Source organism: Citrus sinensis, chromosome 3 (genome assembly GCF_022201045.2).
Source record: "Citrus sinensis cultivar Valencia sweet orange chromosome 3, DVS_A1.0, whole genome shotgun sequence".
NCBI lineage: Eukaryota > Viridiplantae > Streptophyta > Magnoliopsida > Sapindales > Rutaceae > Citrus > Citrus sinensis.
Genome location: NC_068558.1, coordinates 3209317 through 3236570, shown reverse-complemented (window position 1 = coordinate 3236570; position 27254 = coordinate 3209317). Strand labels below are relative to the sequence as shown.

Below are 27254 nucleotides of genomic sequence, written 5' to 3'. Positions count from 1 at the left end.
TTATAGAAGTGATGATGTATGCAATTTTTTTTTTTAAATAAGTCAACGAAGTGGATCAAGTGCACACGTTCTCCCCTTGAACTCGTTTTGCATATATATTACAACAACATTATCCTTTCCTCTTCCTCATGATGAGCAAATAATCAATCAATAAATAAAAAATTAAAATTTCTTGATATGCCCACGTACGTTCTAGCAATATATAGCTTGTGTTTTTCTACTCTTCAACCGTGGTTTATTGTCATCCAAATTGACAGGAGCACGAAAAATCCTGCAAAAATTACAAGAACTAAGATGTTTATACCAATACACATACTAAGTAGTTGCAATAAATAGCATCATAAATGATCTTATTCGTTGAAGAAAATATTAGGGGTGGACATTTTGTCGCCCGAATTGAACCAATCCAATTTGTAGATCGGTTCAAAATTTTCTACTGATAAGTTTGAGTCTTCAAAAAAATTAACCCCAAAAAGGAAAAAAAAATCATCTAACTGAATCGAATCGAATCAAATCAACTTATTTCGATTCAATTTTATTGAAAAAAAGAAAAAAAAAAAGGAGACTGAATCCTTGAAAATTACATTCTAAGCACAATTGTTATGGGAAAATGCTAAAGAGAATTAATTATGAACCTGCTGAAATTTGTGAAAGAGGCCATGAAATTCTACTTGATGATGAACCGACTGCAAAAATTACAATATAAAAAGTTAATTTAGATAATGTGCAAACAATCAAACGGAGTCAAATAAGCAGGGCTAACCCAGTTGTGACTTGTGATAATGATTATAAGCACAGAGAATGTCAAACATAATATAAAATCTTATTCTCACCCGAATCACAGTTTGATGTGGAATTGACGCTGCCACACATGCACAGCTGCCTGACACCATCAGTGCCAAAGCCACAAGTGCCGCCAGTAGCCTCGCAAGCTCTACAAAATTGGTCACCGCCTTGGACTGAATACTTGACTCTTATCCCATAGGACCACTCGCTGGGGCCGTCAATCTTCAATGGTGCAAGGCTGTACGCACTTGCATACCCTTCGCATTCGAGCTTAGTCAGATTTATCATCTTAATAGACTCGAACGCCACGGCGCAACACTCTGGTGGGCCCGAACCGTACATCGGGGCCGTCCGTTTACGGCCCACCAAGCGCCAAGACGGGCACTGGTAGTAGTCCTCACATCCCATGCCCGAAACATTCCTACAGGGCAAGTGCTGCCCCGGGAAGCCTTGGAAGAGTGGTGACTTGGCCGAGCAACCAATTAGCATGAACACGTTATCAGCCGTTGGATTGAAGTACGGGGCCCGCCATTGCTCGACCGCGAAGCCGTTGCCCTTGCCACCTAGCACCATGTTGTCACAGGTTGACATGTGGGCGTCGTGTAATGTGAGCGATTGATAAGCGTAGTCTATTTCTAGCACACGGTATGAGCCCGAGCTTATGTGAAACATTAGAAAATCGTTCACGCAAAATAACAAATCTCGGAAGCCGGGATGGCCGCAGCCTTGTTGAATTGCAAAAGGGTAGTCTATGGTTATGTTTCCGCAATATGATCTGCATTTGTTGATGTGAATATCGGCTGTAGTTAGCGGATTTGATGCCGAAAAAATGAATAAAAAGGTGGCCAAGAAGAGTGTAGACATGGCTGTGCCCTGTGACTGTGAGTGAGAGTTTTCGGATCAAAGGAAATTGGAAGTGATGCCTGATATGATACTTTGCTTGAATGGTGGATGAAATCATTTGAGGGACTTTATTCACATGTAGTGTTGAGGAATCTATTTGTGGGAATTAATAGATTTCTTCTTTTTTCCCAGAAAAGAAAAAAAAGAAAAGAAAAGAAAAGAAACAAAATCATTCGGCTGCTTTTTACGTTTTGCTACAGCTTTAGTTTGATTTTTGGTGCAATTGATGTGTTGCTTTAGATTTAAGTAATTTGCATTTTGCTTGTCTCTGACTAAAACAGAGGCCAAAGGGAATCGAATCGAAAGCAGTTCAATTATGATAAATAAAGGCAAAATGGAAATGAAGCAAGACCATTGACTAGAGGTCTCTGACGAAATATGAAAATTAATGGGTTTACATAATATTAATCTAAAGTTTGGGGGGCTATAATATATTGTAGCTCTGGGTAATTTTGAATTTCGAAAGAAAAACTAGGGTAATTTCGTAAAAGTTGTCACCTCATTAACCGAACGAAGTGAAGAGCCATTTTCACTCTCAGCGTCACCGCCTCGATGATTCTCTCTTTGGCTGCCTAGAAAACGATGGAGATTATTCAGAACACTATTTGATCAAATTCATCAATTTTCTTCGTCGATACCATCAATTGGGTTGCAATTTACAAATGGAAGCACTCGAAGATAAAGGAGGAACCATCTCAAATGTAACTCTTTACTATCTATCTCTACGATGGGATTATTATGTTAAATTCTGGTTGGTTACAGTTGTGTAAGTAGAAGCCAACTGAAAATTTTGTGAAAAAATTAGGATGGTCATCGGAGACTGCCAGGAACAGCGAACTGGGGAACGGCTACTGTGATAGGAGTGTTTGCCGGGATGTTGTATGGCGGCAGCAAGGAGGCAGCTGCTTCAGTTGTAAGCTCCTATTTCCTTAATTTTTAAAATTTTTAAAATTTGTCTTTTCGTTCTTCAACATAAGGTCCTGTTGAAGAATTTAGATTTGTAAAAATCGACACTTGAATTTCTTTTGCGGGTTATAAATGTTCGCTTGATTCGGGTAAGTAACGGTTTTGGTTCAAATTTAGAGTTTTACATGTAATGTTACATTTCAAGTGAAAGGTTTAATAAGCTTCTGTTGTATGAAGCGTGTACTATTTTAATGTTAAGCTATGTTTCAAATAAAATATGTTCTGTTAACTAGATCTTTTCTGTTTGCAGAGCAAGGATGCGGAAGTGATGTTGAAGCTTGGGAGCACGCCGGACAAGCGTGAGCAGTATCGTCTAATGAGAGACGCAATGGAGAAAAGGTTCATCCGAGTAACTCGTGGCTCAATAGTTGGTGGAGTGCGTCTTGGGATGTTCACAGCTGCATTTTATGGTTTACAAAATTTGCTTGCTGAGAAACGGGGTGTCCATGATGTTTTCAATGTTGTTGGAGCAGGTTCAGCCACTGCCGCTACATTTGGATTAATTAGTAAGATGCCGTATCCCTGGCATCTTATAAGTTTGCTCTCAAATTGTTGGATTTCTTTTCACATAACCAAGTGGAGTCCCCTATGTGTTTTTTTTTTAATTATTATTTAAGTGATTTTAATTATTATTTAAGTGATATCTGCAATATTAGACATAATTTCTCTTGAAGTTTAATTTACTTGGAATGTAGCCTTCCTTGTGATTAACATTATTATTTCATTTTGCTGCCAGTGCCAGGGTCACTTGCTTGGCGCACTAGGAATGTGGTGCTTGGATCAGTACTGGGAGCAGCAGTTGGTTTCCCTCTCGGTAATAGATTAATAGCTTATACATCGCTTTGAATATCGAAATATATTGTTTGTGCACAGTGTACTTGCAAAAAATGGCATATGCCCTCACACTGGGTCAATCATTACCTGATCTTAGATTTAGAACACAGACTCGGGTCTCTGGTGCTGATCATGAAACCTCTTTATTCTAAAATAATAACAATAGAAGTAAATGACTTTCATAGGATTCATCACTATGGAGATAACTCTTTTAGATGATTTAGTCATTTTTCTACTTACCAAATTGTACATTTAAGGAAGCAGGTATTTGTTAAGGGCTAACCTTGTGCGTTGGAGTAACTTTTAGGGAACAGTTATTATTATTATTTTTTCTTTGGATCAGTCCAAATTGTACTCACCTGCTTTGTTAGAGCATTGTTGTAATTAATGCCCGAGTATGATGACTGCTTACAACTACCAATGGCAATATAGAAAGGGCATTCATAGTTGTGTCAATACTACAATGAGCAGTGTTGTGAAGTATCCAAATTGCATCTTCTGACAGGTTGGCTCCACTTGAAACTGGTAGATAAAGCAAATGAGGGGAATATGGCTGCCGAGTCAGGTCAAGGAGGGGGCGCAAAGAGTGGTGTTGGTGCTGCAATTGATAGGCTTGAAGAACACTCGAGTAAAAGATGAGTGTTATTTTTGCTGGACCAGAATGTTTGCAAATTTCCTGGAAAGATAGAGACTGGGGAGTTGGCTAAAACGGAATTTGATGCACTTGTTAATCATCTACTCCTTGACCGTACTGGCCTATAGACTAGAAACTAAAGAAAGGGTAAATCCCAATAGATACTGTTATACGAAGGAAATTAATTATCTATGATTTTGCTTTTCTGAGATTTTGGTTCATAGTTTTCAATAATTTTTGTTCCCTTTCAGGTTTCTTTACATGTAAGAATTTTATTTGATCTAGTGGCTCTAAATAAATCTGTCTCTCTCTCTGTGTGCATGTGCGCGCGCACCGTGTGTTGGAATAACAAGTTAAATCTTTGATCTTGATTCGATTTGGACCCCTGTAGTAATCACATCCAAAATAACTCTCCTGTGCTTGCTCCTAGTCACTGGACAATTCGCTCAGAACTGGACTAAAATCAACCGCCAACTTGTAGCATCGACCAACACAAGCTGATTGTTACTTCTTGTCTGCCATACTACGGGTACGATAAGTGGGTGAATATCTCAAATAGCTGGCGTATTCTTACATTTTGGCACTCGTATTCATCAACTGACATCCATTGCCAGAAACCAATCTTTCTTTTATTTTTTACTCTGGAGTCACGGTACAGAAGTAAACATAAAGGCTTCAATTTCTGTGTTGACAAAACAAAATTGGACGGGTACAACTTATGGGGGGTATTGAAAGAACAACAAGACAATTACCTATTTTTAAGGTGAATATCATCCATCGCAATTCACATTTTCCATAACTTACATACCAAAATTTATTCTCTAATCCTAAATTTACAAGGAATAACCAAGGCAGCTGACTCTCAGCAGGGCGCTTCAAAGGAATACCGAATAGTACTTCCTACAACTCCATCTAAACTTGGAAATAGCAATAAGTGTATTGATCATCGTCAATAGAGCCCCATTGTTTTCTATCTTTCTCGTCTCCTTCTGCACCCCTAAATTTAGAACACCAGTCGACAGGGTTATGGGACCTCAAACTTTTCAAGTATTCATTACTCTTCTTTGCCTGCAGAATTCCCAAAAAAAAAAAAAATTGTGGTGATGGATGTCTTTTTTATTAAAATTTTCAGAATAGTATTTTACTGGTTAAGAGAAGATCAAATAGTCACCATCATTGTGATTTAGCAATGTGTTGTCTCGTGCCTTCTTTGCTGTCATCCTTTTTGTGGCTTCAGCTGTGATCATATTGGTCAACAATTAATGGTTGAAGAGAGGTAGATGAATCATTCATGGAAGACTTTTAAGACAGTTCCTTAAAAGAAAAAAAGGGAAAAAAAGGGCCGGGTGACGAATCATTTCAACTGTCTTGTCCAAGCTTACCCTTAAATTTTCTTTTCTTACTAGCTCTCCTCCTCTTCCTCTCTGCCTTTGTAAGTTCTGCTTCCTCTTTTACATCACCTCTACCTGCAAAGACTTCCTCCGGAGCCAGCATAGCTGCATCTGAAACAGCAACAGGTGCAATCTGTCCATGGAGAATATATCATGCATGTTAGCCATATAGTTCCTGATACAAGAAAATCATAACCTAAAAAGTTAACAGTGTTTACCTCTTCCATGGCAAGGGCAGGGACATTTGCTTGTATAGACATGTCCTCTATAACCTATACAAAGAAAGACAAACTATAAAGATAAACAAACAAATAACCTGCCAGTAAACACATTCTTTTATCATAATTGGGAAACATACAGGTTTTGGAGTGAAGTGGAAATGAGAAAGCGCATCCAACTTCAAGCAGAGTTTCTTGAACAGCATGCTTGCCTGGCAAAAATTACAACTTCGAGTTTAGAAGAATCCAAGATGATCTTAAAAGGACATGCAAAAAAGAACTCAGGAATGAGATGTTATAAAGTAAAAGTCCTACCAAATGAATAGTGCGAAAATGTAGTACATAGACAGAAAAGACACAACAGATGAGAAAAAAGATCTAACTAGGGAACCAGTTATCACAGAACAGAACAATTTGAAGATGCACCTCCTTCTTCTGTTCATCTGAGAAAGTCAATGGGGCAGCAGCTGGATTTGTCTTCTGAACATATTCCTCCTGCAAATAAGAAGAATACTTGTCCAGTCAGACATGCTTGTCAACACACACAATCCATCTGCAGAACAAGAAAATATAGAAGAGAAATGGGAAAAAGCAGTCAAAATTAAGAGCACATGCTGGTAAGTATTCAAACCTCATAAACTTCAGCAAGCCCCTTTTTGCTCTTATTCTCATCCTGCAAATTTCAACAGAAAACCAGCTTGAACAAATTACTCACCGTAAATACTAGGACTAAAATTCCTCATGCTACCTATTTAAAAGGAGTAGTACATACCAACTCTTTCAATTCTCTTGGTGCTTTAGAGGGTAAACTAGCAGCCTTTTCAACATCATCAAATTGCCCCTAAAGCATCATAGAAGAGCTACGGCTTGTTATTAGTTTCAGAGAAAGAATTCAATCAAACAAATGAACAATGATTGATAATCATTGTTTGAAAGAACCAGTGAACATTGTAGAAGGGAATGGGGGAAAAGGAAATGTTTTCCATAGTAGATGCACTAATGGATATTAGTGAACAGTAGAAAAACGACCAGAAGAAGCAAACACCATTCCAAATGAATATTAAGTCTGCAGCTCTCAAAATGATTATATATAAAATTTAACAGAGAAAATTGAAACTATGATATTTCCTACACCTGAACAAACTGTATAAATCAGTGTCACATATCCCAGTTAAAACATTCTCCAATCTACCTTCTGCATTCTCGCTGCGCAGACATATTTCACATCAGCTATATGAATTTACAGGTATCAATACTTGGAAAACAATATAAATATTGGGAATGTCATGATTACCATTAGCCCATTCACTTGGCTGTAGTTGGATTATGTAGGTCTTTCAAGCTTTGAAAAATAACTTTACAGGTTTAGTGCAGACTTTAGAGAAAGAAGGACAAGGTATTAAAGAATAGAATTTTTGCATAATCAACCTTAGACATGATTTCAAATACAACAAAAAGATACTGGCAGAACACTGATTCAAAATTATATGCATTAGAGTATGAATTTCACCTCAATGATCCTCTTCTTTATCATTTCTTCAAGTGATGCTGTAAACTCCTCTGTGATTACAGGGGCAGGTCTTACATTGTGCTGAAAATCTAAATCAACTTCTAATGCACTATTTTTTGGCCTTTGTGCAGCAGTTACCTGTTATCAGAAATCATAGTGTATGAACACACCACAATGTAATACATGGAATTGATTTATATCCAAAATACATGAATGAATACCCACAGAATATTCTAACAACAATATTGGCGAAATACAAAGTTACCTCTCCCTGCATGGTCCAAGTTTTGGGGTCTAAATTTGCTTTCTCCATCTTCTCTATTTCAGCTCGAAGTTGCTCAGATTGTTTCTCATGTGTTGAAAGATTATCATTTTTCTGTAAAAGAAAAAGAACTTGAAGAGTTATTTCAGTAAATAAACTTCCTGATTGAAGATGAAATTTTATCAGTACCATATGAGAGCCCTTAATATGTAAAAAGTATATGCAACATATATATTTAAACAATACCTTAGTCTCTACTGCCTCATCCTCATCTTCTTCATCATCCAAGCCCGAATCTTCTTCTAACTCTTCAGTTGATTTTAAATTTTTCTTTGGAGCTTTTTTCCTTTTACTACCAAAGAAGTCTTCGTACCTGAATATAAAAATTTTATATTTAGCTCTTATAGACAAGTATTGTCAGGAGGATGGTGGCTTTTATGAAGATGTTGGAAGGGGAGGCAGTGGCAGTGACAATATAAAAACCATTGTCCATGTACTCTAGACCTCCCAATATTGGTAATGGTATTGATGTCCCAATGCTGGTATTATCAGTTGTAGAACAGTATTTGATTTGGGTGCAGTAGCAGTTGGAATAGACAATATGGGAAGTGCCTTAGGTTATGGTGGCAACAGTAGATATGCATTTGCGAAGGTTGGCAAAGGAAATGCCAAAGTTTTGCTAATAAAATCAACAATTTTCACATCAACATCAAACAAACTTTTGTGTTCAACAAAATGATATCCTGTAAGTATCACTTCAGAAAATTTATTTAGAGAGAGAGAGAGAGAGAGACACAAGAATATGAAAGGTAAATGGTTGAGAAAGTACCCAGCATTTTCCAATTTCTGCCTATGCTCATCCTCCTCCTCATTATCATCACTGTCACCAAAAACACCAAGCTGCAACACCACAACACTTAGGAACAACACAAGCTATGGGAAGAATAAGATAACTTTCTAAACCATTAATTACTAAGCCAACTGCAATGTCTACAAATGCTATTCATGAAACAATTTACATAACAAATCCAGCCTCAAATCCTTGAATAAAATTATTAAGACAATGCGATTTGAAAAATGGCCGATTATATTACTTAAAAGTATCTAAATCTAATTTCAAAAACCCTCAAAGACAAGCTATTCCAGATCACAAATCCATCATATCAAAGCATCCATATTATAAGTTTAGCAATTCAACTTCACATTTTACTTTCAAGCAAAAATAAAAACAAAATACCTCCTCCTCATCTTCATCTTCCTCATCCTCATCCTCATCCTCATCCTCATCTTCTTCATTATCCAAAACCCTTCGTCCTCCTTTCTTTCTACTATCATTACTATCCTTCTTCAACCCATATTCCCTCGCCTCATCCTCTTCTAGATACTCTTGCAATTCATTTATCTTCAAAAACTCATCCTCTATCCCTCCTTCTGGTCCTCCCTTCCCCTTCTTTTCCTCTTCACCCTCACTTCCTTCTACTTCTTCTTCTTCTTCTTCTTCTTCATCATCGTCATCATCATCATCATCATCATCATCTAACCCATCATCCAAATCCTCATCAAAATCATCGCTTTCCACTGCAAGCACCCTCCTTTCACCTTCTAGAACCTTCCCCACACTTTCCACAACCTTCTTCTCACCTTCCAGTACCTCCCTAATCTTCCCAATTTCCTCCGGTTTCTTCTCAAATTTTTTAACTTCTCTCTTAAGACTAGACAACAGAGGCTGTGACTGCAAGTCAATTTGCTGCCAAATCTGCTCTGCATCAAACCCTTCGATCAGTAGCTGATCCAACGGCGATTTAGGGGCGTAAGGTCTAAGGTACGAAAAGATAATTTTTGAGGCTTTACGCGCCGTTTCGGAGAGCTCCGCCCTCGGTGCCAGCCATACCGGCGGCTCCGTCGACTTCAGGCGGTGCAGGAGGTCGAGGTTGAGCGATGCTTCGCTTTTTGTTGCCATGTCAGTTCAGTTCAGTCCGTTGTTATTCGCCAACTCTCTGGTTTTTGAATAATTAGGGTTTTGGTTTTTTTTTTCGAAAAAATAAATGAAATTTTTTATACTTCTTAGTTCTTACACACCCGCGCGGCCCGCGCGTGTACCGTAGATTTCAGATATTCTCATAAATGGAAAATTAATATAGATACAGTCATACAGAGAGGGTAATAATAACTGAATCTCTGAGTTCTTATATTTTCTCAAAGAAGGGTATAGTTTGTACACTTGTATCAAATAAGTCCCGTATCGCGGTATCGCGGCAAAACCTTGGGCTCAGGCCGGGTTTGGCAGAGCCCGAGCCCTTTTTCCCTGGTCGGGCCTTAAAAAGCCCAAAGTTATGTTTGTATCTTTTTATATTTTAGTTGTAGCAGTTTAGTTTATAAAATTTTACTTTTGTTAGATTATGCTTCATATGTTGGACTTAAATAATTTTATATTTAAATATTCATTATAAATTAGTTAAATAAATATTAAAGAGTGACGATACGACCACAAACTCTTATATAAACTTATCTTGCACAAACTGATGTGACATTAATTTATTGGTTGAATAAAAATATAAAATAATATAAATAAATCATGTGGGCTAAGAGATGTTTAATTCAATCAATTTTATCATGTCACATTAGTTTGTACAAAATAAATTTATACCAAAGTTTGTGATTATATCATTACTCAATATTAAAATACGTATTTAAATTGAATTTTTAAAATATTATTTAAACTTTCAAATGAAATATTATTTGAACTTTCAAATTATACATAAAATTTTTAGGTGAAGCTCGAATCCAACTCAAATATTTAAAAACTATATTCATACTAAGCTTTTTTATGTGTATATAGCGTATTTTCATGTTTTGCTTATAACTCACAACACCCTATTCATCATAAAAAAGGAAAAGAATAATGATACAGTCACAAATTCTTGTACAAATTGATTGGTCATTAATTAGTTGGTTGAATAAAAATATGAAATAATAAAAATAGATCATGTGGGTCAAGAGATATTTAATTCAACTAATTTTATCATGGCATACTAATTTATACAAAATAAATTTAAACAAGAGTTTGTGACTCTATTATAACTCAAAGGATAAATGTCCATTTGCGTGGGATTCCGAACTGATGTGACAAATGGATAAACTGTACGCTCCTTTGAAATTATAAAACTTTTGGGGACCTGAATGCTAATCTCAATATAAAATTAGGTAATACTGCCCATTTCGGAGTTTTTATAGAAAGTTTCTTAAAAGTTGAACCAATTGAAAAAATAAATATTTAAAAGGAAAGGGAAAATTAGACTTTAACGATAAAAAAACACATCAAATCTTTTATTCAGAAGAGAAAATGTCAGTTACTAGAAGAACAGTTAAGAAGGATATATATACCAAATACAAGAAAAAGAGAGGGAAAACAAAATTAGCAGATAAAATACAACACGTAACGTAACAAAATTATCAAAGTTGATGTCTGCAGAGCCCATGATCTAGCATCCAAACAATTTTTTTTTTTGAAATTCCCAAAATAAAAATAAAAAACAAGAACAGCCCATCAAAAAAAAAAAAAAAAACGGTGAAAACATTTCCTGAATTTCCGTACCACTTCCAAAAAATTTCCGCTCTCTTCGTCCCTTTCCAGATTTAATACACGATCCGGATTGTATCATCAAGTGGGGTAGGTGCTATTTATATTTTCAGTTGATTCTGAGATCGTTTTGATTTGATTTGATAATTGTTGAGTATCCAATGAATAATGGAGAGGGGACTCGCGGGGAGGTCTCCGAAGTCGCCTCTCCGGAGTCTTACGGTGGTGACGTGTCACCTGCATCATTATCACACTACTCTTCATGCGGAGAATCCGAGTTTGAGCGCTATTGTAGCGCCAATTCTGTCATGGGCACGCCCAGTGTGCGTAGCTCATTTGGTAACGATTGTGTAGATTCTGAGTTTGCTTTAAAGAGTCTTGGATTTGGAGATGATCTTAGTTTTGAGAATTTTAGTTTGGGAGGTAAGCAAAAGCTTTCCATTTTAGGTGATCGTAGAATTGAATTTAGGGAAGGGAGAAATGATAAGGATTTGGAAATGGAAAGTGGGGTTAGTGGGTTACATTGTGATGGTGATAGTAATTTTAATAATAGTAATGAGGGAAGGATAAATCATCATGTGGATATGCAAATGAATGGTAGTGAAATTATGATTGAAGGTGGTGAGAGGACCTTGGTTGGCAGTGTAGTTGGAAACAGCTGGGATATTGAAACGAGGGCTGAAGAGGGCTCTTCTTTTGGTGTATATAATGAAGAAAAGGGCCATTGCTCAGATGGGTTTGATGGAAATGGGATGGAGGGGGAGGAAGATGGGACTTCATTGAGATACGAGCACTCAGAAGATGAGGATTCAATGTACAACTATGGTAGCGACGAGGAGCATAGGGGTAAGTTGTATCATCCAAGAAATGTGGGACGTGTTCAGGAAGCAAAAGGGGAGAATGAAAATCCATTATTTATTAACTCACATGTAGCATTTGGTTCGAATGATTGGGATGATTTTGAGCAAGAAGTAGGAGGAAGTACATCTTCTCTGACTTTGGAGAAAGTCCATGAGAAGAGAGAACCAATTATTGAAAGTGGAAAGAATCTTTTAATTTTCACTTCTAAAAGCACAATTGGGTTTCCAAGTGGTGGTCAGAAAGAGCAAGGAAATGATGCCACAGACGAATCTGTAGTTAGTGAAAAGGTTAGAGGTGCTGATGAGTGTGAAGAAAACATCAATCGCCTTACTGCAACCCCAGTTGGGGCTCCAAGTTCTGCTGAACAGGAGAATTTGGAAGAAGAGAAGGACATTTCTGTAGCCAGTTATCAAGTTCAAGGTGGGGATTTATTGACAGAAAATATCAGTAATTTGCCCCAAACTCCAATTGGCTTGCCGAGGTTTTCTCATCCACCTCAAGATGTAAGAGATATTTTTGTTACATGCAATCAATTGAATGGCACTGATTTATCAGAAGAAAGTAACAGAGTTTCTTCTCCAACGCCAAGTAATTTGCCAAAGTTTTATAGCCCAGATCGATATGTAAGAAATGTTGCAGGCAGCACTCAAGTCCGAGGTGCTTATGATTTGAAAATGCATCATAATAATGGTTCGGCCAGTGATTTCTTTGAGGTGGAACATGAACCACTGGTAGATATGGCTCCCCTGAAAATAGGGCTGGACATTGTTGATTCTGGAATGGAAAGGAAGCATCAGAATTTGAATAACAAGGAAGTCAGCACCAATGATAGTGGAATTTTTGACAATCAAGAATTTGGGTATTTTACAGAACCTGTTGCTGATTTTTCTGTTGATCAACTTTGTTCAGATTCAATTGGATATCCTGGAGAGCTAATTGTGGAATTTTTGGAAGACCGTGAATCAAAATTATGCCCATCAGCATTTGAAAATATCACAAATGCATCAAAGGATTCTCCATCTTCAGCAGACCTCGTTAAAGAACACCCTGCCAAGGTCAATTGCCATTGAGCACACACTTTCTTGTTTATCCAGATTTTTCTTTTTCTTAACCAGTTAATGGTTTCTTAATATCAGTCCTCACGCCTTTTTATGTTGATAAATTATAAGACTAGGAGCATTGGTCTATATATCATTTTAAGTTGATCAGAAATTTTTACAATAATGGAATCCCTTATTTTAGGGACAACCAGAAGACAAACAAATATGCACTCCAATGCAGTGTATTTTGTCCCATAGTTTATTGCAATATGTGTTTTTTTGTCTTTTATCTTGTCCTTACTTTATTAAAATAAGAAAGTTAGGGATTCCCTTATTGTAAAATTACTCTTAGGTTGATACTCTTAAAAACTTTTTTGCATGAGAATGGGTAACATATTTGATCAAACTCCGTTCATGCTTAAGCATGGCATCTTTTTTTCTCTTGGCATGAATTTATTTTGGCTCTTTTAATCTCCAGGTTAAGTCTTCTTTTCTTATCTTTTATATCACAATGTTTTTGCAGAGTAAGAATCTTGAGCTGAACGACTTTTATGATGAGGTTGTTCATGAAATGGAAGAAATTTTACTTGATTACAGTGAATCTCCTAGGGCAAGATTGTCTCAGGTGAACCAGATGTCTCAGTCACAGATATCTTTACCTCTAAGAGACGGTGGTTCGACAGCCTCTACTTCTGGTACAGATGATGCTTACCCACTGACTCTGGTCCCCCTTAGAATTGATGGTGTTGAAGTGATAGGTGCAAAGCAGAAGAAAGGTGATGTCTCACTTAGTGAAAGATTGGTGGGAGTAAAGGAATACACTGTATACAAAATCAGAGTGTGGAGCGGTAAGGATCAGTGGGAGGTTGAACGAAGATATCGTGATTTCTATACTCTCTATCGTCGCTTGAAATCATTGTCTGCTGACGAAGGCTGGAGTCTTCCTTCTCCTTGGTCATCTGTAGAAAAGGAATCTCGAAAGATATTTGGAAATGTGTCTCCTCTGGTTGTTGCTCACAGAAGTGTGCTCATTCAAGAGTGTTTACAATCTATTCTCCATTCCAGTTCTTTTTCCAGTCCCCCAAATGCATTGATTACATTCTTGTCTCAACAAGAGTCGTTGCGTAATTCCCCTGCATCGAATCCACTGGTGTCTGGGTATACATCTTTTGCTAAAGGGACAGATGCAGAAAATATGTCCGCTTTAGGAAAGACCATATCACTTGTTGTTGAAATTAGACCGCACAGATCTCTGAAACAGATGTTAGAATCACAACATTATACCTGTGCTGGCTGCCACAAACATTTTGATGATGGAATTACTCTAATGCAAGACTTTGTACAAACCTTGGGGTGGGGCAAACCCCGACTTTGTGAATATACCGGTCAGTTGTTTTGTTCCGCCTGCCATACAAATGAGACCGCAGTCTTGCCAGCAAGAGTATTGCATCATTGGGATTTCACACGATATCCAGTTTCTCAATTGGCTAAATCATTTTTGGATTCCGTGTACAACCAGGTATTTGAAATCCAGGACTGTGTTTACAGCTTTGTTAGTGGTGGGTTTGAGTGTGTGGATGAATTGATATTATATTATTAGGGACATAGCTTGGGCATTATGTTTTGCTTTACAATCTGATTTTCACCATGGATATTGGGAGTTAAATGCAATGCCTGTAAAAGCAGGTTTGCTCCTGCAACCTACTCCTCTTTAAGTCCCCTGTGAATGGCTGAAATTTAAAATGAAAAAGTTGCAGCAACTGGTGGCATTGCCTGCGTAAATTTAATCAGTTGAATATTTGGTTCAACTGATAAGTAAAATTCCAAATATCCAAGCTTTTCATTGGTCATATTTGTCGCGTCATTCATTTCTCGGCCAAGAGAAAACAAATTCCAAAAGATCTGCTAGCTGATTGCTTATAAGATTAACATTTAACTGTTTGACTCACATCTTGTGCCAAAGCAGATGTTTAGATGGCTGTCAGTCTGTCAGTACTTAGTAGGGAGACTATGAAACCTGTAGTGTGTTATTCTTGGATATGTTCTAGATTCTTTTGTATAATTTCTTTTCTCCTCTCCCAACTGGGACTTGTCATGCAGTTGTATATTGTTTGAGATGGAACAATCATGTATTTTATTTTCACCACTCTACATATTTGAAATTCAAGTTAAAACGGTTTACTGAAATCTTGTTAGATGCTATCTTTAGTATCTTTGATTATTGTTTTGCCTTTGCTGCAGCCCATGCTTTGTGTCAGTGCAGTTAATCCTCTCCTATACTCAAAGGTCCCAGCTCTACAACATGTCATGGGTGTAAGGAAGAAAATTGGAAGTATGCTTCCTTATGTTCGCTGCCCATTTCGTAGATCCATCAACAAAGGGCTTGGATCTCGAAGATATCTTCTTGAAAGCAATGACTTTTTTGCACTCAGAGACCTCATTGACCTTTCCAAAGGGCCATTTGCAGGTTTGCTATAATTAATCGCTAACATTTAATTGGTGTATTAGTTCGAAGATTTATCTTTAAGGGCTCATGTTTAGTTTCATATGACACGAGTGTTGCTATTTCAACTTAGTTGGCTTTCCAGTGGGCTGATTAACCTTACTGAGAAGAGGGAAACTTTTCAGTGTGGTCTGCAGCCTGTTTCTGCAAGAGCAGCTCATATGCCCATTTTTGGAAGACCATTTAAATAGAAAGTTGAATATATATTGAATAAAGTAGAACAGAGATTTTTGAAGATTAAAACAACTCATGCCATAGTTCGTGTTATCGGACTCAAAACCAATGGCCTTGCTTAGTTTGATGATGATAGTTTTCTATTAAACGTGTGATGGGTCCTTTTCTGAATCAGCCATGTAGGATTCCAATTTTCAAGAATTTATTTCACATCTACTTTGAATCTTTAGTTGACTGAAGTAGAATTTTTAACTGTTCTGGCAGCACTACCTGCAATGGTGGAAACCGTTTCAAAGAAAATCCTGGTGCATATCACGGAGCAATGCCTTATATGCTGTGATGTGGGAGTACCGTGCTGTGCCCGACAAGCTTGTGATGACCCATCGTCTCTTATTTTCGCTTTTCAGGTCAGTATTATACAATGCGCATCGTTACTGCTCCTTTGTTCCCTGTATTTGTCAACTGCTGTCAAGGTGTCTGGCAGCTCCAATTTCTTAACACATTATATCTTAAGTTCATAGACGCTAGGTGTCAATGGGGGGTACTTTGACACTCCTACTTAGGAGTTCTGTTTTAAACATAAAAGTAAACATGTTTATTTTAAATAGTTACCTTGAGGGAGCTCAAAATTCTTACAGTGAGTTGATTATAGTTATTTGTCTTAATAATAATCTGACAGTTTAAAACAATCAACAGGAAGGCGAGGTTGAAAGGTGTAAATCTTGTGAAGCAGTATTCCATAAGCCTTGCTTTAAGAAACTCACGTCCTGCTCTTGTGGCACAAGCCTAGTGGTGGAGACCGCTGTGAATTCCGTTATAAGGGCAAGCCATAATGCCAATGCTGAGGCAAATGGACCATTGAACTTACTGGGGAATAGAGCTGCTACTGGACTGTCCATAGGACTCCTCTCCAGACTATTTTCTAAACCAAAACCAGATGGAGCAGAGAATAGAGGTAGCAACAATGTTATTCTAATGGGTTCTCTGCCAAACACTTCTATTTGATCATATATAGTTGTAAACATTTGTATTTTAGCTTGACCTGAAAAGTCTTAAGAGCTATTTGTTGCAACTTCCGGGTAAATATTCCAATAGTTGAAAGTGGCCAATACTAAGAGGGTTACAGAGCAGATTCGGGTTGAGATTTTTTCCGGGAGTTTATTCTTTGTAACCTACAAGCAAAACAGATTGTTGTGTTGTCATTTTTTTTTCTTCTCCTCTAAATGGTGATTATTACCTCCCTTTTTTTCCCCTCTCATGGTATCAAACAAAATGGTAGTTATTTTCACACATTTGAATTTCCATACGTTTTAGACATTATTTAATTGCAGGAAACTGGTGATTAGGTATTTTTCTCTGCGGCTGGGTCCTGGCTAACATACTGTGGAAAGAAAAAATTATAATTAAGAGAAACAAGTATTCGGTGATCATCATAAAAATGCACTGGAATATCATAAGGTGATTTATTGTTTCCATGAATCTGTAAAGTGGAAACATGTCATTGTTCTTTACTCTCTCTGACTTGTTCTTTTTTTATGGGGTCCGCCCGCTTTGAGGTGTATTTATTCAGAAAGGTGGTCCATTGTGTTCGCTCTGAATTTGGATGCACCTTTACAAATCAATCATTGTCCATAAAAATATGCAGAAAAATTAGAGCAGGATTATTGGATAACAAATTTTGGTTTGGTCAATAATGGGGTTCTTTTTGTTCTTTTGGGGCTCTAATAAGGCCGGTTTTGCCCTGCAACTTGACGGAGAAGAAACAGGAATGATGGAATCAAGGATTGAACTGAGAGAATTAAAAAATTTCTATTAATTTCTGTATCATCTACATGGATTACAATGATGCCAATGCAATCATCCATATATGCCTAAATAATCAGAGTAATAATTCTGCTTTGTCGTTTTAGAACTTTTGTATTTTCCAAAACTTACTATACAGAATGATATTTCTAGGAATGTTGTCAGGATTTCAATCAATCTTGTCTCATTTAACACTACATTTTGGTTCTCTGCTATTTTATACCACTCTTCTACCGGAAAAATTCACATTTTCCTGAAGATCTTGAAGCTTGTTTGGTTCCAAAAGTTATTTCACGCATTGATAAGAATCAGGAAACCATCTTGACAGGAGTGTGTGTTTCAACCTTATTGCAAGAGCAAAAACACCGTAGCATGGAATATGCATCACCGCCACCGCGAAGTACCTGCAAATCCCATTTGAGAAGGGGAGAAAGAATTGGTAAATACAGGCTAAAACCAATCAAGAATATTTATATTGTTTCTTAAACATTGGACGCACCAAAGTGGAGCATATGGAGATGACAAGTCAAGAAATGGATATGCCCACCTGTTTCAAAATTATAAAATATCCATGGTTAGAAGAAATCGAATGAAAACCGCTTTGCTTTGCAGAAAGATAAAACACAATTGTATTTACCAGATTTTGACACATGCATGGACAACCCATTGGACTATAACATAAGTCACTGTCCAGAGGAAGAAGTAAGCAATACGAAACATGGGGAACCGCTGAAAGGGGAAGAACAAGTTGATTAGAAATTTATAATCTTGCAAGAAATGGAAATGGTTAGTGAACGAAAATGAGTTAAGGCAACTCACCAGGCAATTGAGCGCAGCATCACCTAGTAGCAAAACAGCATTTATTGTATGCATATTGATCACTAACTGTGAAGCAGAAACAATCAAAGACGTTCTTTAGGTGAGAAAGAAAGTAAGACTTAAGAAATGTGACGGTAAAAATTATAGAGGAAAGAAATCTAAGCAGATACTTACAACATTCAGACTGTAATTCTTGATTTCAAGAAACGGGACAATTATGAACCAAAAGACACAATCTGTGAGCAAAACAGCCCCTGCATTCATCTGTTCACAAGAAACACAAATGATCAGTCACCATTTCTATTCAGAGTAAACAAGCAAGTGTATCAATTAGTCTTCCGTCTATGAAAGCAGCCAGACAGCAACAATTAGGTAACCAAATGCATAATTCAGATACATTTCTGTGATACAAAAGTTGAAAAACACCCAAATTTCTGACGCTCATCTCAGAAAATGTACCTGAAAAATTATTTGAAAGACATAACCCCAAAAGCCAGCAGGTCGGCGAGCATTAAATTCTTCACGGGAGCTTGTATGTTTTGCTGAACTATTAGAACTTTCACCAAGTACTGCAGGAGTTGCGCAGATTCCTTGTTCAGCATCTCCCTCCACATTATCAACCTTATCGCCGCCAAGGCTTTTGTGATATTGGTAACATCCATACATAGAGAGCGATGACCCAAGCTGCAAGGAAACACAACATTAACAGAAACATTAATAAGAGAAACTTATGATAGAATCAAATAACAATTTGAAGCTATAAGACATACCCCAAAATAAATTGCGGTAAACGTACATGTCCACCTATCAGGAAACGATAAACATTAGATTTGTTAAAAAGGGGAGGCAAAAAAAAAAAAAAAAAAAAGAGGAAGACAACTTGATTCAAATTGAATACATTTCTTTTCAGAGAAACTTACTGAGTGTAGTAGTAAAAGATGCTGCCTCCGTCAAAAAGAGCAGTGGCTACAAGCAATATCAAAAGAACAGCAAAAGCAAGAACTCTAAAAGCCAGAAGCCAAGCAGGATGGACTCCTCTCAAACAAGGCTTCCAAGTTTCATCCTCATACAAAAATCCTGCCTTTTCCGGCTGCTGTGTTTCTGCAGTATCTCGATTCGAATTGCGGAAACCTTCATACTTCCATATAATAAAAAACGCGAAAATCATAGTAATAAGTACCCAAATTGCACATAATATGACCCTCCAATTGAGCCAGTATTCTGAGGTCGTTGTATCAACTGTCAAGGCTGGATGCCATGACACTTTTGAACCTGTTTTGTAGGTCATATGGATTGTTATTAATCACTTTCACTGAAATTAACTGGGATTGTGCCGAAACTCTCTCAAAATCTTCACTTTTGAGAAGAAAACGAAGAACCAATATCAAAAAGTGTTCACGAAATTGGCAAGGGCTAAAACCAGAGCACAATGTCTACCAAGAAATAAATGGCGTTAGAATAAACTTCAAAAAAGTCTATGACTATGGGTTTGCTACAAGTTGATAAAGATTCGGGCACATGGGATGAGAAGTTTTAAAAATATGAAAAAGAAAATTAGAAAAAAAAATGCCAATATGAATTTGACCCTTTAATGACTGACAGAGGCTAGCAGAGATTCCAAACTTTGAGAATGTTTTTGCAAAAGAACATATAAATGAAAGATTTGTGGTTGAGTTTAATTAGTTAATTTATTAGCCGCTGAATTCTAACAGAAGGAAAGGCTGATGCTTGCAAGGGAAAGCAAGATAAATGTGATGGTGTGTAACAGGAGATGCTTTGCTTCTTGGCTTTAAAAAGAACTATTACTAAAAGAAGGGTAGGCTTTCAGAACAAGCTTCTTTTTTCATTTATTAAAAAAAATAAAAGAATTTTTTTTTTTAAATGGAGCATTGTTTTGCGTAGTCTCATACCCATGCAAATAAAAAATATTAAAAAAAACACGTTTTTGTCACCTTTTCTTAGATTTCCAGCCTTTTTAAGTATTTTAATACATCAATAATATTATTGGGAATACAGAGAAAGGCAGGGAAAGAGGAGAGGACCAGACTATCAGAGAGAGAATGCTGTATTTGGACCTTGTGTCGGAATTCGTAGATGCTTTTTGAGTAATGTACCAGCACGGTTTGGGTGTGTTCTGTTTCTCTGGGGCCTGAGCTGGTGATTGAAAAATGATGAGGTAAAGCGAAGTATCATGATCAATGATGAAGCCCCGCCCACATTTTGACCAATTGTGGTCAATTGCCTGGATCGAATGGGGCATGATTTGGTGGTTAATTAAATGTAAACGGTGATTAGCAATCATGGTGTTTTCTTTTTGTTGAAGCAAGAGATTTGGAAAAAAAGGACCAATTACTGGGGCCCAGTTACGACTCCTGGTCCTGGCGCGGTGGACCGAGCCCGCGACCAAAATAATTTGGTAACTACATACAATTTACGTTTGGGTTTCTGAGAGCAACGTGTCTTTTGTGCATTGGTTGCATTGCAAAAGCTAAGCTAGCAGTAGCAGAGGGGTTTATGTCATGGGCCCCTACAGAGGGGGACTCGGAGATGCAAAATTGGAAAGTACAACTAAGCGTAAAGCGCGTCGTTTTGCATGATAGTGGAATTGGGGTGAAAAATGAAATTATAGGACACTGGCAGCTTTGTAACAGAACCCTATCTAATATTGTATTACCAAAAAAGAAAAAAATACAGAGGTGAAAACAGAACGCGCACATATGTCACCGGCTTTAATCGCTTTTCGCTTTAGCAAATTGAACAGAAAACAGAGACTAAAGAAACCAAAAGTAAAATCAAAGATGAAAAAGTGACAAGTCGGTAGCGGAAAAGAAACCCTTCCTCTGGGATTTATATTTTAGGATTCCAATCATATTAAAGAAATTAAACAAAATGGGTCAATCTGAATACGTTCATTTTTAATCTTGAATACGGGCACTTTAAACTCATGGTAAGTTGATTATGACGTGTAAATGTTCAAACAAACTTGGCCATCAAGGAAGACACCAAAATGGGCAAAAGCAACAAGTTACGCTGGTAACGAGGCAATGCATAGTATATTCAAGCACGGAAATGGGAATTTCCTAATAATAGCACTATAAAATTAACAAAACTTGCACAGCAATCAACAATGCGTTGTTCAAAAAAACGTTACCTTCCGAAGCCATAAAAAACTTGATGGAGTGGAACCAGCTGTCTTTTTGTAGCAGCTCCACTCTGGGCAAAGACCAAGCAATTTTCTCAATCGATTTTTTGAAAGATCATAAAAGAAGAACCCATGTTTATATGAAGAGGCAAAATTTCGGGGGGAGAAACTCAGTCTCCAACTTGATTTGTGGGAGTCATAATAAGCATGAAGAGAAGTGGTGCATTAGTTTTATACGGCCCATCGTATTTGGTTGTAACATTACAAAAGCATGAGCCATTTGCCAATATGAAACCACCACTCAACTACAGCGTGACAGTTTTAAAAGCATCAAAACACCAATTTATGGTTAGTATAACATAATCTTAGCATGTTGATGCAAAGAGTTTTGCAAAACTGAATGATAATCTTAGACAACCCCAGCAAATAGCTTTCATGAGCCTTTGAACTCTATGCAAAATTACTTTCCAAATTGAACCAAACCATATATAAATTATATATATCCCTTGTTTAAAACACTGAACTCTTTCTGTGAACATTAAAAATTAAAGATAACAGCTCAAAACATAGATTCTACATGAGATTCAGTAGGGAGAGAAAGAGAGTTAAAAAGATACCTCTCATGTTTAGTAACTAAAAATGAAGATAGCCAGGTTTACTTCTGAACCCGATAATGTTTGCAGAGACGAAAGGGAATCGGTCGACTGATTCCCCTAAAAAGAAAGAGAGAGCAAATGAAAATTGGGATGGTCCTTGAGTTGCCTGCAGTTAAACAAGCGGTTGGTTGAGGTTTGGATGAAGTCTCGTTTAGTCACTCGCTCGGGTATACTTCTGAACTGCTAGTACTGATAATGCAAAGATGTAGGTAACAAGCGACCAGAGAAATAGATATATAAATTGGCATGCCCAAATGTGATTTTTTTTCCCGTTGTTTTTAGCAATAAATCCTGTATAGCAAAGGACAAATCATTGTGCATGCAGATGCAGCAAGGGAAACAACCATGAACCATCCTAAACAACAAACTTAGTCCTGTGCTTTGTCTGGTAGTGGTTGCTGAGGAAATGTAGATCTATCTCAAGTTTCCTTTAATACAAATTTTCACGTGGACAACGGAATGAGATATTAGAAAAATGACAATGATATATACACTGCAATGACTTCTTGTTTGGAGCTGTTCAAGCAATTTGATGTTCTAGGAACACAGCTGGAAAACAAAACCACTCATAAACGAAGATGCAAAATACGAGGGCCACTTCAAGAGCATTTTAAAGGAAGGTCCAAATAGGCTGGGAAGTTGTCCGTGAGACGAAAAAGCAACACTGGGTAATGTGCTGAGGGATATGTATAAATTCATTTTTACCTTTACATGTTTACCAATTGTTCAATAAGACTTTTTGATTAACGTTGAGATCTACCAAATTACCAGATAGGCACAGTAATAGTGGCAGAAAATTCATTTGTAGTGCACTTCATATATTCGAGTATGGATGCTTTCTAGATCTATCAACTTCATGAGAATTATGATTAGCCATGCGGTTTCATATACAACTTTAGGGATGTTTGAATTTCATCCCCAACATCGGAAAGAAAGAAAGAAGTCAGTAGAAGCTATAATACACTTATTATTAATTGATTTCTTTTGAAAGTTTGCTACATATGATCCTTGCAGAGAAACAAATGAAGAGCTTATAGACCAATAATTACACTTACATATTGCAATGCATTGATTTATAATTCTGAAAATAATCAACCATGACAGGGATATGGCGCCTCAACCCTCCACAGAGACGCCTAATACCAGTTCTAAAAAGAATCACTGTCATCACCCATTGTGGATAGAGAAAAAGGTGCAATCGCCACATTGAAAGTTTGTGAACCTACTCTATCAACATGTTTCATCTCAAAATCACCTTCCTGCATTGCAATCCAATGAAACATTTTTAAATTTCTTCGATATTTTTTTCAATAATATGATATTGGCTTTAAGGTATGGCAAAAACACATATAACTAACAACAGCAAGAACAGAGTTGATGAATAAAATATAGATTTTAAGTTGAGAAGACAGCAACATTCATCTGCCACTTTCGAGTACATTGAGAATCTATTAAACCTCACCCTAAAAAAATTATTTAAAAAAAAAATTCATAGGAAAAGCTGGATTACAACGGCATGTGACCATGATGGATAGCACGCAACTTGTTTTAAAACTTGTTTCAAATCTAACCTCTTTAATCCATAACTACAGTGGGATTTTAAGTTTAACAAGTTGCAAAGGACATAAGAATGCAAAACTATCCCATCTTACCATTCTGCCACTCGGAGTGCTTAAAGGGCATGCTGAAGAGTATTCAAAACTGGTATTAGGAAGTATAACTGGCTGTTCACCAATGACTCCAACTCCTCTGCAAAAAAAGTGAGAGATACCAAATTCATATCCGAAAGAAAGGGAAAAGCAAGGAGAAATTATTATCTTATTATGCCCATAAGACAAAGAAAAGATAAAATGGAAAGAAAGTAAGAAGAATAACTCACAAGATGTTTTCAGTTTTTCCGTTTGCATCTGTGATAATCCAATGCCGTCTGAGAAGTTGAACAGGACGTTCTGAGTTATTGGTAATTCTTACCCTATATGCGAAAAAGTACTGCCCCTTCAAAGGTTGACTACGGTCCTCAATGTACACACTTCTAACTTGAACCCTTATCCCCTGAAAAATCATCATATGCCAAAAACTGGTCCATCAAGAATTCAGAAAGGCCTCTAACATACACATACTAAAATAGATTGCCGGTAGCATATCTTAAACAGATTATTATAAAAAAGACAGACATCCCAGGTAGAAAATTTTTTTATAACACACGCTAAAACAAATCACATAGCCCTTTAGACAGCAGGCAATATTTGCAATATTAAATTGGATCTCTTCGTACCAAGGTTGTTGCATCACTCAAACATTTCAAGAGAGAGTTTGGTGCTATTTCCTTTAATTTGTTGCGGTACCTAGCAGCATCCTGGCAAAGAATTCAATAAAAGAGAACAAATTATCAGGAAGCTAGTAAATACGAAACCAATAACATGGGTCAAAACATTACCATATTGTAGCAGACAACGATTTACCCATCATATCTCTCAAAACCAAACAATATCATAAAAATATTGTAATCCATTATAAAGAGTAGCTAGCTACACAAGTATCATTACTAAATAATGGCTGCCTAACACTTTGCGTTAATAGATTTTGCTAGTGATCATCATAAACATGCATAAGGAAAACCACATACAGTTACATGAGTTAATCATTCGAAATTGGATACCTCAAACCTTTCCTCAGCAACTGCCTCTTTCATTAACCTCCGAAGCCGAAAAATCGGCTCCTCTTCCTCAAATGATCTCAATGAATCACGAATTCTTGCCGCTTCTTTGTAATCCTGGTATCAACACAACAAACTCATCAAGAAACCAATGCCGATAGTCCTGAGCAGCAGAAATACGAAAACGGCGCGCGCCTCCGTAAAAAGTACAACAAAATGAGGAACGTGCTAATATTGCGAAACATGTTGAAAATGACAAAATTACAAAAGTAATGCAGTAGATACCAAACCTCAGTTTTGGCAGCGACCTCCATTTGCTGCTTCAAGAGTGCATAAGCTTGGCTCCGAGACAAAAACGACCTCGCACTCGAACTCAGTCTCTCTCCTCCTCCTCCGCTGCCGCCGCCTCCGCCGCCGACACAGGCTACAATCCCGTACGTCCTCGTAAGATCTTTACAACCCCGACCGACTCGTCTTCTCCTTCCGTACTCTAAATCCAAAGAATTATTATAACTTAAGCATCTCCTCCTCCTCGTCGCATTAAATTCAGTAGAAACATTAATACTACTTAAATTAAAAGCATGCATTTTTTGTATTTCTAACAATTTACAATCTCTTCAGTTCTGACGAGGAATTCGGAACTCGGGCTGTTCGGTCCTTTTTTGCGGGTTATGTTTTTGTTTACGGTTTATAGACTTTGCCAGTGTGGTCAAAACTTGATGTTACATAATTAGCCCCATTTTGTTGGCTTGGGAAAGGTGAAGACGTGAGGGTAATTATGGGACGATTCGGAGGCTACGGATATTTTAGGGTGTTTATATTGGTGCAAGTGATTTTTTTTTCCCCTGATAATGGATGAGAAATTTACACGTGGAATATTTTCATCTTTGTTTCTCTCCTTACCTGGGAACTCATGTCGCATTTCTGGCCTCAAACGTGGCTGTTGCTATGCGCTATGGTCAGGCGTTGGCCATTGAGTATCTTAAAATTCAATTTATGAACGCCACGTATCAGCACTATGATACCGCATGCTCGTTCATGGGAGGGTGGTGCGTTTTGGAAGGGTAATGCTAAGTTACATGCATGTACCTTACAACCCTCTCACATGAATAGTGTATGAATACTATTCATGTGAGAGGGTTGTAAGATACATGCATGTAACTTAGAGGGATCCGTTTTGGAATTGTGTGATCTCAGTCGTGACTATGGGTTGTGAGCGTTTCTGGGGTGCAGGTGGCTATTGGGCCTGAACTTGTTTTTGGCAGATTGAAACAATGGGCCTAGCCCATAAACAATTGCATTTTGAATATAAAATTTTGATTGCTTCTGTGGTAAGAATAAAATTCACGCCCAAGGTTCATGTATAAGAATAAAAAGTAGATTTTTAACAATTGAAAAAATGCATGCGCAGATCTCTTTTTTATTACTGTTTTTCACTTACATTTAGCGGCATCAAACATATTTGTATACTAAAAGGGGCTCGTTCTGTCCATTATAAAAACCTTCGAAGATATATTTATTAGGACTGATGATACAACCATAAATTTTTGTATAAACAGATGTGGTATTAATTTATTGGTTGAATAAAAATATAATATAATAAAAATAAATTATGTGGACTAATAGATATTTAATTCAACTAATAAATTAACGCTACGTCAGTTTATATAATATAAATTTACACAAAAATTTATAACTATATAATTACTCATTTATTAGTACTTGTTTGTATATCATGACAGATATTGGAGGGCCGAGTGCTACTGTCTTCCCTTTGAAAACCCACAAAAGAAAAAGACAGGACGCAGAGACAGAGTCTGAATTCTGAAGGCTGAAGCTGTCCGGGAATTACATTATGGAGCTTTCTTTCTCGGTCTATGCGACTCTGCAAAAGCCGTGAATGAGTATGAGGATGGCATAATTAGCTAAGGCCAACGAACCCAACACGTAACGTGAGCCAGAAACAAAGCCAAGTGGAACCCACAAGGGTTGTGTTGAGGTGAGGTGAGCCCATGAGATGATGAGACAGAAAAGAGTCACCATTACATAACTGAGCTGAGCCATTTCTGCAGCCTTGAATGCAGCGACATTTTTTTTTATTTTACGTATACGCTCTTCGACCTCTTGGTCCTCCCTCCCCACACCCTTTTATTTGTTTAATCCGTAATTTATTTTGCTAACTTAGATGATTGGTTGGTCTCCATCTCGAATCCACCAACATAAAGAAGAAACATAATAATAATAATAATAATAATAATAAAAAGAATCGAGGGATATCGTGCAGAGGAGTGATCGAGTCTATGGCTACTACCAATTCGAGTTAGGTGGATTTGACGAAAGAAATTGGCTATTAATGTCTTCAAATGATTAAAGAGTTGGTTTAGATTAGATTATCAATCCAAGTCTATTTAATCCTAGTATTTATACTTAAGTCCAACGTAATTAGCTATCTAATTTGAGTAGAATTCAATTTCCATGCATTGAAAATCTTTTTTGCATAGTATATCTATCAACTT

At 37.1% G+C, this 27254-nt stretch overlaps 6 protein-coding genes across 8 annotated transcripts; 2 read left to right on the top strand and 4 right to left on the bottom strand.

The window, feature by feature from the left end:
- On the bottom strand, positions 1–1946 carry LOC102626193 (hypothetical protein). The gene is made up of 3 exons (XM_006476740.4): positions 834–1946; positions 636–686; positions 1–271 (listed from the first exon to the last, which is right to left on the bottom strand). Exons 1-3 carry the CDS (start codon positions 1648–1650, stop codon positions 225–227), a joined length of 915 nt encoding a protein of 304 aa, XP_006476803.2. The 5' UTR covers positions 1651–1946; the 3' UTR covers positions 1–224.
- A 237-nt stretch (positions 1947–2183) lies between these two features.
- LOC102625908 (uncharacterized) lies at positions 2184–4444 on the top strand. Its single transcript, XM_006476739.4, has 5 exons — positions 2184–2390; positions 2495–2602; positions 2906–3161; positions 3392–3469; positions 3995–4444. Exons 1-5 carry the CDS (start codon positions 2352–2354, stop codon positions 4126–4128), a joined length of 615 nt encoding a protein of 204 aa, XP_006476802.2. The 5' UTR covers positions 2184–2351; the 3' UTR covers positions 4129–4444.
- Positions 4445–4712: 268 nt separating this feature from the next.
- Positions 4713–9555, bottom strand: LOC102625616 (M phase phosphoprotein 10). The gene is made up of 13 exons (XM_006476738.4): positions 8742–9555; positions 8334–8404; positions 7751–7877; positions 7508–7618; positions 7243–7380; positions 6505–6573; positions 6364–6405; positions 6159–6227; positions 5873–5944; positions 5733–5786; positions 5506–5647; positions 5295–5360; positions 4713–5191 (listed from the first exon to the last, which is right to left on the bottom strand). The coding sequence occupies exons 1-13, from the start codon at positions 9462–9464 to the stop codon at positions 5178–5180; spliced, it is 1698 nt and encodes a 565-aa protein (XP_006476801.2). The 5' UTR covers positions 9465–9555; the 3' UTR covers positions 4713–5177.
- Positions 9556–10847: 1292 nt separating this feature from the next.
- LOC102625347 (uncharacterized) lies at positions 10848–16917 on the top strand. The gene is made up of 5 exons (XM_006476737.4): positions 10848–13000; positions 13509–14504; positions 15227–15452; positions 15927–16069; positions 16359–16917. Exons 1-5 carry the CDS (start codon positions 11246–11248, stop codon positions 16665–16667), a joined length of 3429 nt encoding a protein of 1142 aa, XP_006476800.2. The 5' UTR covers positions 10848–11245; the 3' UTR covers positions 16668–16917.
- A 529-nt stretch (positions 16918–17446) lies between these two features.
- Positions 17447–22929, bottom strand: LOC102624309 (uncharacterized). 3 transcript variants are annotated; one of them, XM_052436777.1, is made up of 10 exons: positions 22044–22929; positions 21436–21497; positions 19205–19556; positions 19055–19088; positions 18744–18968; positions 18459–18548; positions 18285–18350; positions 18103–18194; positions 17965–18012; positions 17447–17869 (listed from the first exon to the last, which is right to left on the bottom strand). In XM_052436777.1, the coding sequence occupies exons 2-10, from the start codon at positions 21446–21448 to the stop codon at positions 17752–17754; spliced, it is 1038 nt and encodes a 345-aa protein (XP_052292737.1). In that variant the 5' UTR covers positions 21449–21497; positions 22044–22929; the 3' UTR covers positions 17447–17751. The 3 variants fall into 3 exon arrangements, with proteins under 3 accessions (XP_052292737.1, XP_052292736.1, XP_006476795.2); XM_052436776.1 differs by having other exon boundaries at positions 21436–22929; XM_006476732.4 differs by lacking the exons at positions 21436–21497; positions 22044–22929 and having other exon boundaries at positions 19205–21399.
- A 100-nt stretch (positions 22930–23029) lies between these two features.
- Positions 23030–25486, bottom strand: LOC102624025 (uncharacterized). Its single transcript, XM_006476731.4, has 6 exons — positions 25029–25486; positions 24742–24855; positions 24358–24438; positions 23962–24134; positions 23735–23831; positions 23030–23341 (listed from the first exon to the last, which is right to left on the bottom strand). Exons 1-6 carry the CDS (start codon positions 25323–25325, stop codon positions 23231–23233), a joined length of 873 nt encoding a protein of 290 aa, XP_006476794.2. The 5' UTR covers positions 25326–25486; the 3' UTR covers positions 23030–23230.
- Positions 25487–27254: the final 1768 nt, after the last annotated feature.

Excerpts from the sequence above, each read along its gene's own strand:
- LOC102625347 (XM_006476737.4), top strand. The coding sequence starts at position 11,246 with ATGAATAATGGAGAGGGGACTCGCGGGGAGGTCTCCGAAGTCGCCTCT. Across the intron at positions 14,505-15,226 it reads TGGATTCCGTGTACAACCAG|CCCATGCTTTGTGTCAGTGC; the intron begins GTATTTGAAATC and ends CCTTTGCTGCAG. Across the intron at positions 16,070-16,358 it reads CTCTTATTTTCGCTTTTCAG|GAAGGCGAGGTTGAAAGGTG; the intron begins GTCAGTATTATA and ends AACAATCAACAG.
- LOC102624025 (XM_006476731.4), bottom strand. The coding sequence starts at position 25,325 with ATGCATGCTTTTAATTTAAGTAGTATTAATGTTTCTACTGAATTTAAT. Across the intron at positions 24,856-25,028 it reads AGGTCGCTGCCAAAACTGAG|GATTACAAAGAAGCGGCAAG; the intron begins GTTTGGTATCTA and ends TGTTGATACCAG. Across the intron at positions 24,439-24,741 it reads TTGCTGAGGAAAGGTTTGAG|GATGCTGCTAGGTACCGCAA; the intron begins GTATCCAATTTC and ends ATTCTTTGCCAG.
- LOC102625908 (XM_006476739.4), top strand. The coding sequence starts at position 2,352 with ATGGAAGCACTCGAAGATAAAGGAGGAACCATCTCAAAT. Across the intron at positions 2,391-2,494 it reads AAGGAGGAACCATCTCAAAT|GATGGTCATCGGAGACTGCC; the intron begins GTAACTCTTTAC and ends TGAAAAAATTAG. Across the intron at positions 3,470-3,994 it reads AGCAGTTGGTTTCCCTCTCG|GTTGGCTCCACTTGAAACTG; the intron begins GTAATAGATTAA and ends ATCTTCTGACAG.
- LOC102625616 (XM_006476738.4), bottom strand. The coding sequence starts at position 9,464 with ATGGCAACAAAAAGCGAAGCATCGCTCAACCTCGACCTCCTGCACCGC. Across the intron at positions 6,406-6,504 it reads CAAGAGAATTGAAAGAGTTG|GATGAGAATAAGAGCAAAAA; the intron begins GTATGTACTACT and ends TGAAATTTGCAG. Across the intron at positions 5,361-5,505 it reads TAAGAAAAGAAAATTTAAGG|CTGAAGCCACAAAAAGGATG; the intron begins GTAAGCTTGGAC and ends ATATGATCACAG.
- LOC102626193 (XM_006476740.4), bottom strand. The coding sequence starts at position 1,650 with ATGTCTACACTCTTCTTGGCCACCTTTTTATTCATTTTTTCGGCATCA. Across the intron at positions 687-833 it reads CACATCAAACTGTGATTCGG|TCGGTTCATCATCAAGTAGA; the intron begins GTGAGAATAAGA and ends TAATTTTTGCAG. Across the intron at positions 272-635 it reads TCTTTCACAAATTTCAGCAG|GATTTTTCGTGCTCCTGTCA; the intron begins GTTCATAATTAA and ends TAATTTTTGCAG.
- LOC102624309 (XM_006476732.4), bottom strand. The coding sequence starts at position 19,572 with ATGACCTACAAAACAGGTTCAAAAGTGTCATGGCATCCAGCCTTGACA. Across the intron at positions 18,549-18,743 it reads TCTTTCAAATAATTTTTCAG|ATGAATGCAGGGGCTGTTTT; the intron begins GTACATTTTCTG and ends TCTTGTGAACAG. Across the intron at positions 17,870-17,964 it reads TCTCCATATGCTCCACTTTG|GTACTTCGCGGTGGCGGTGA; the intron begins GTGCGTCCAATG and ends TGGGATTTGCAG.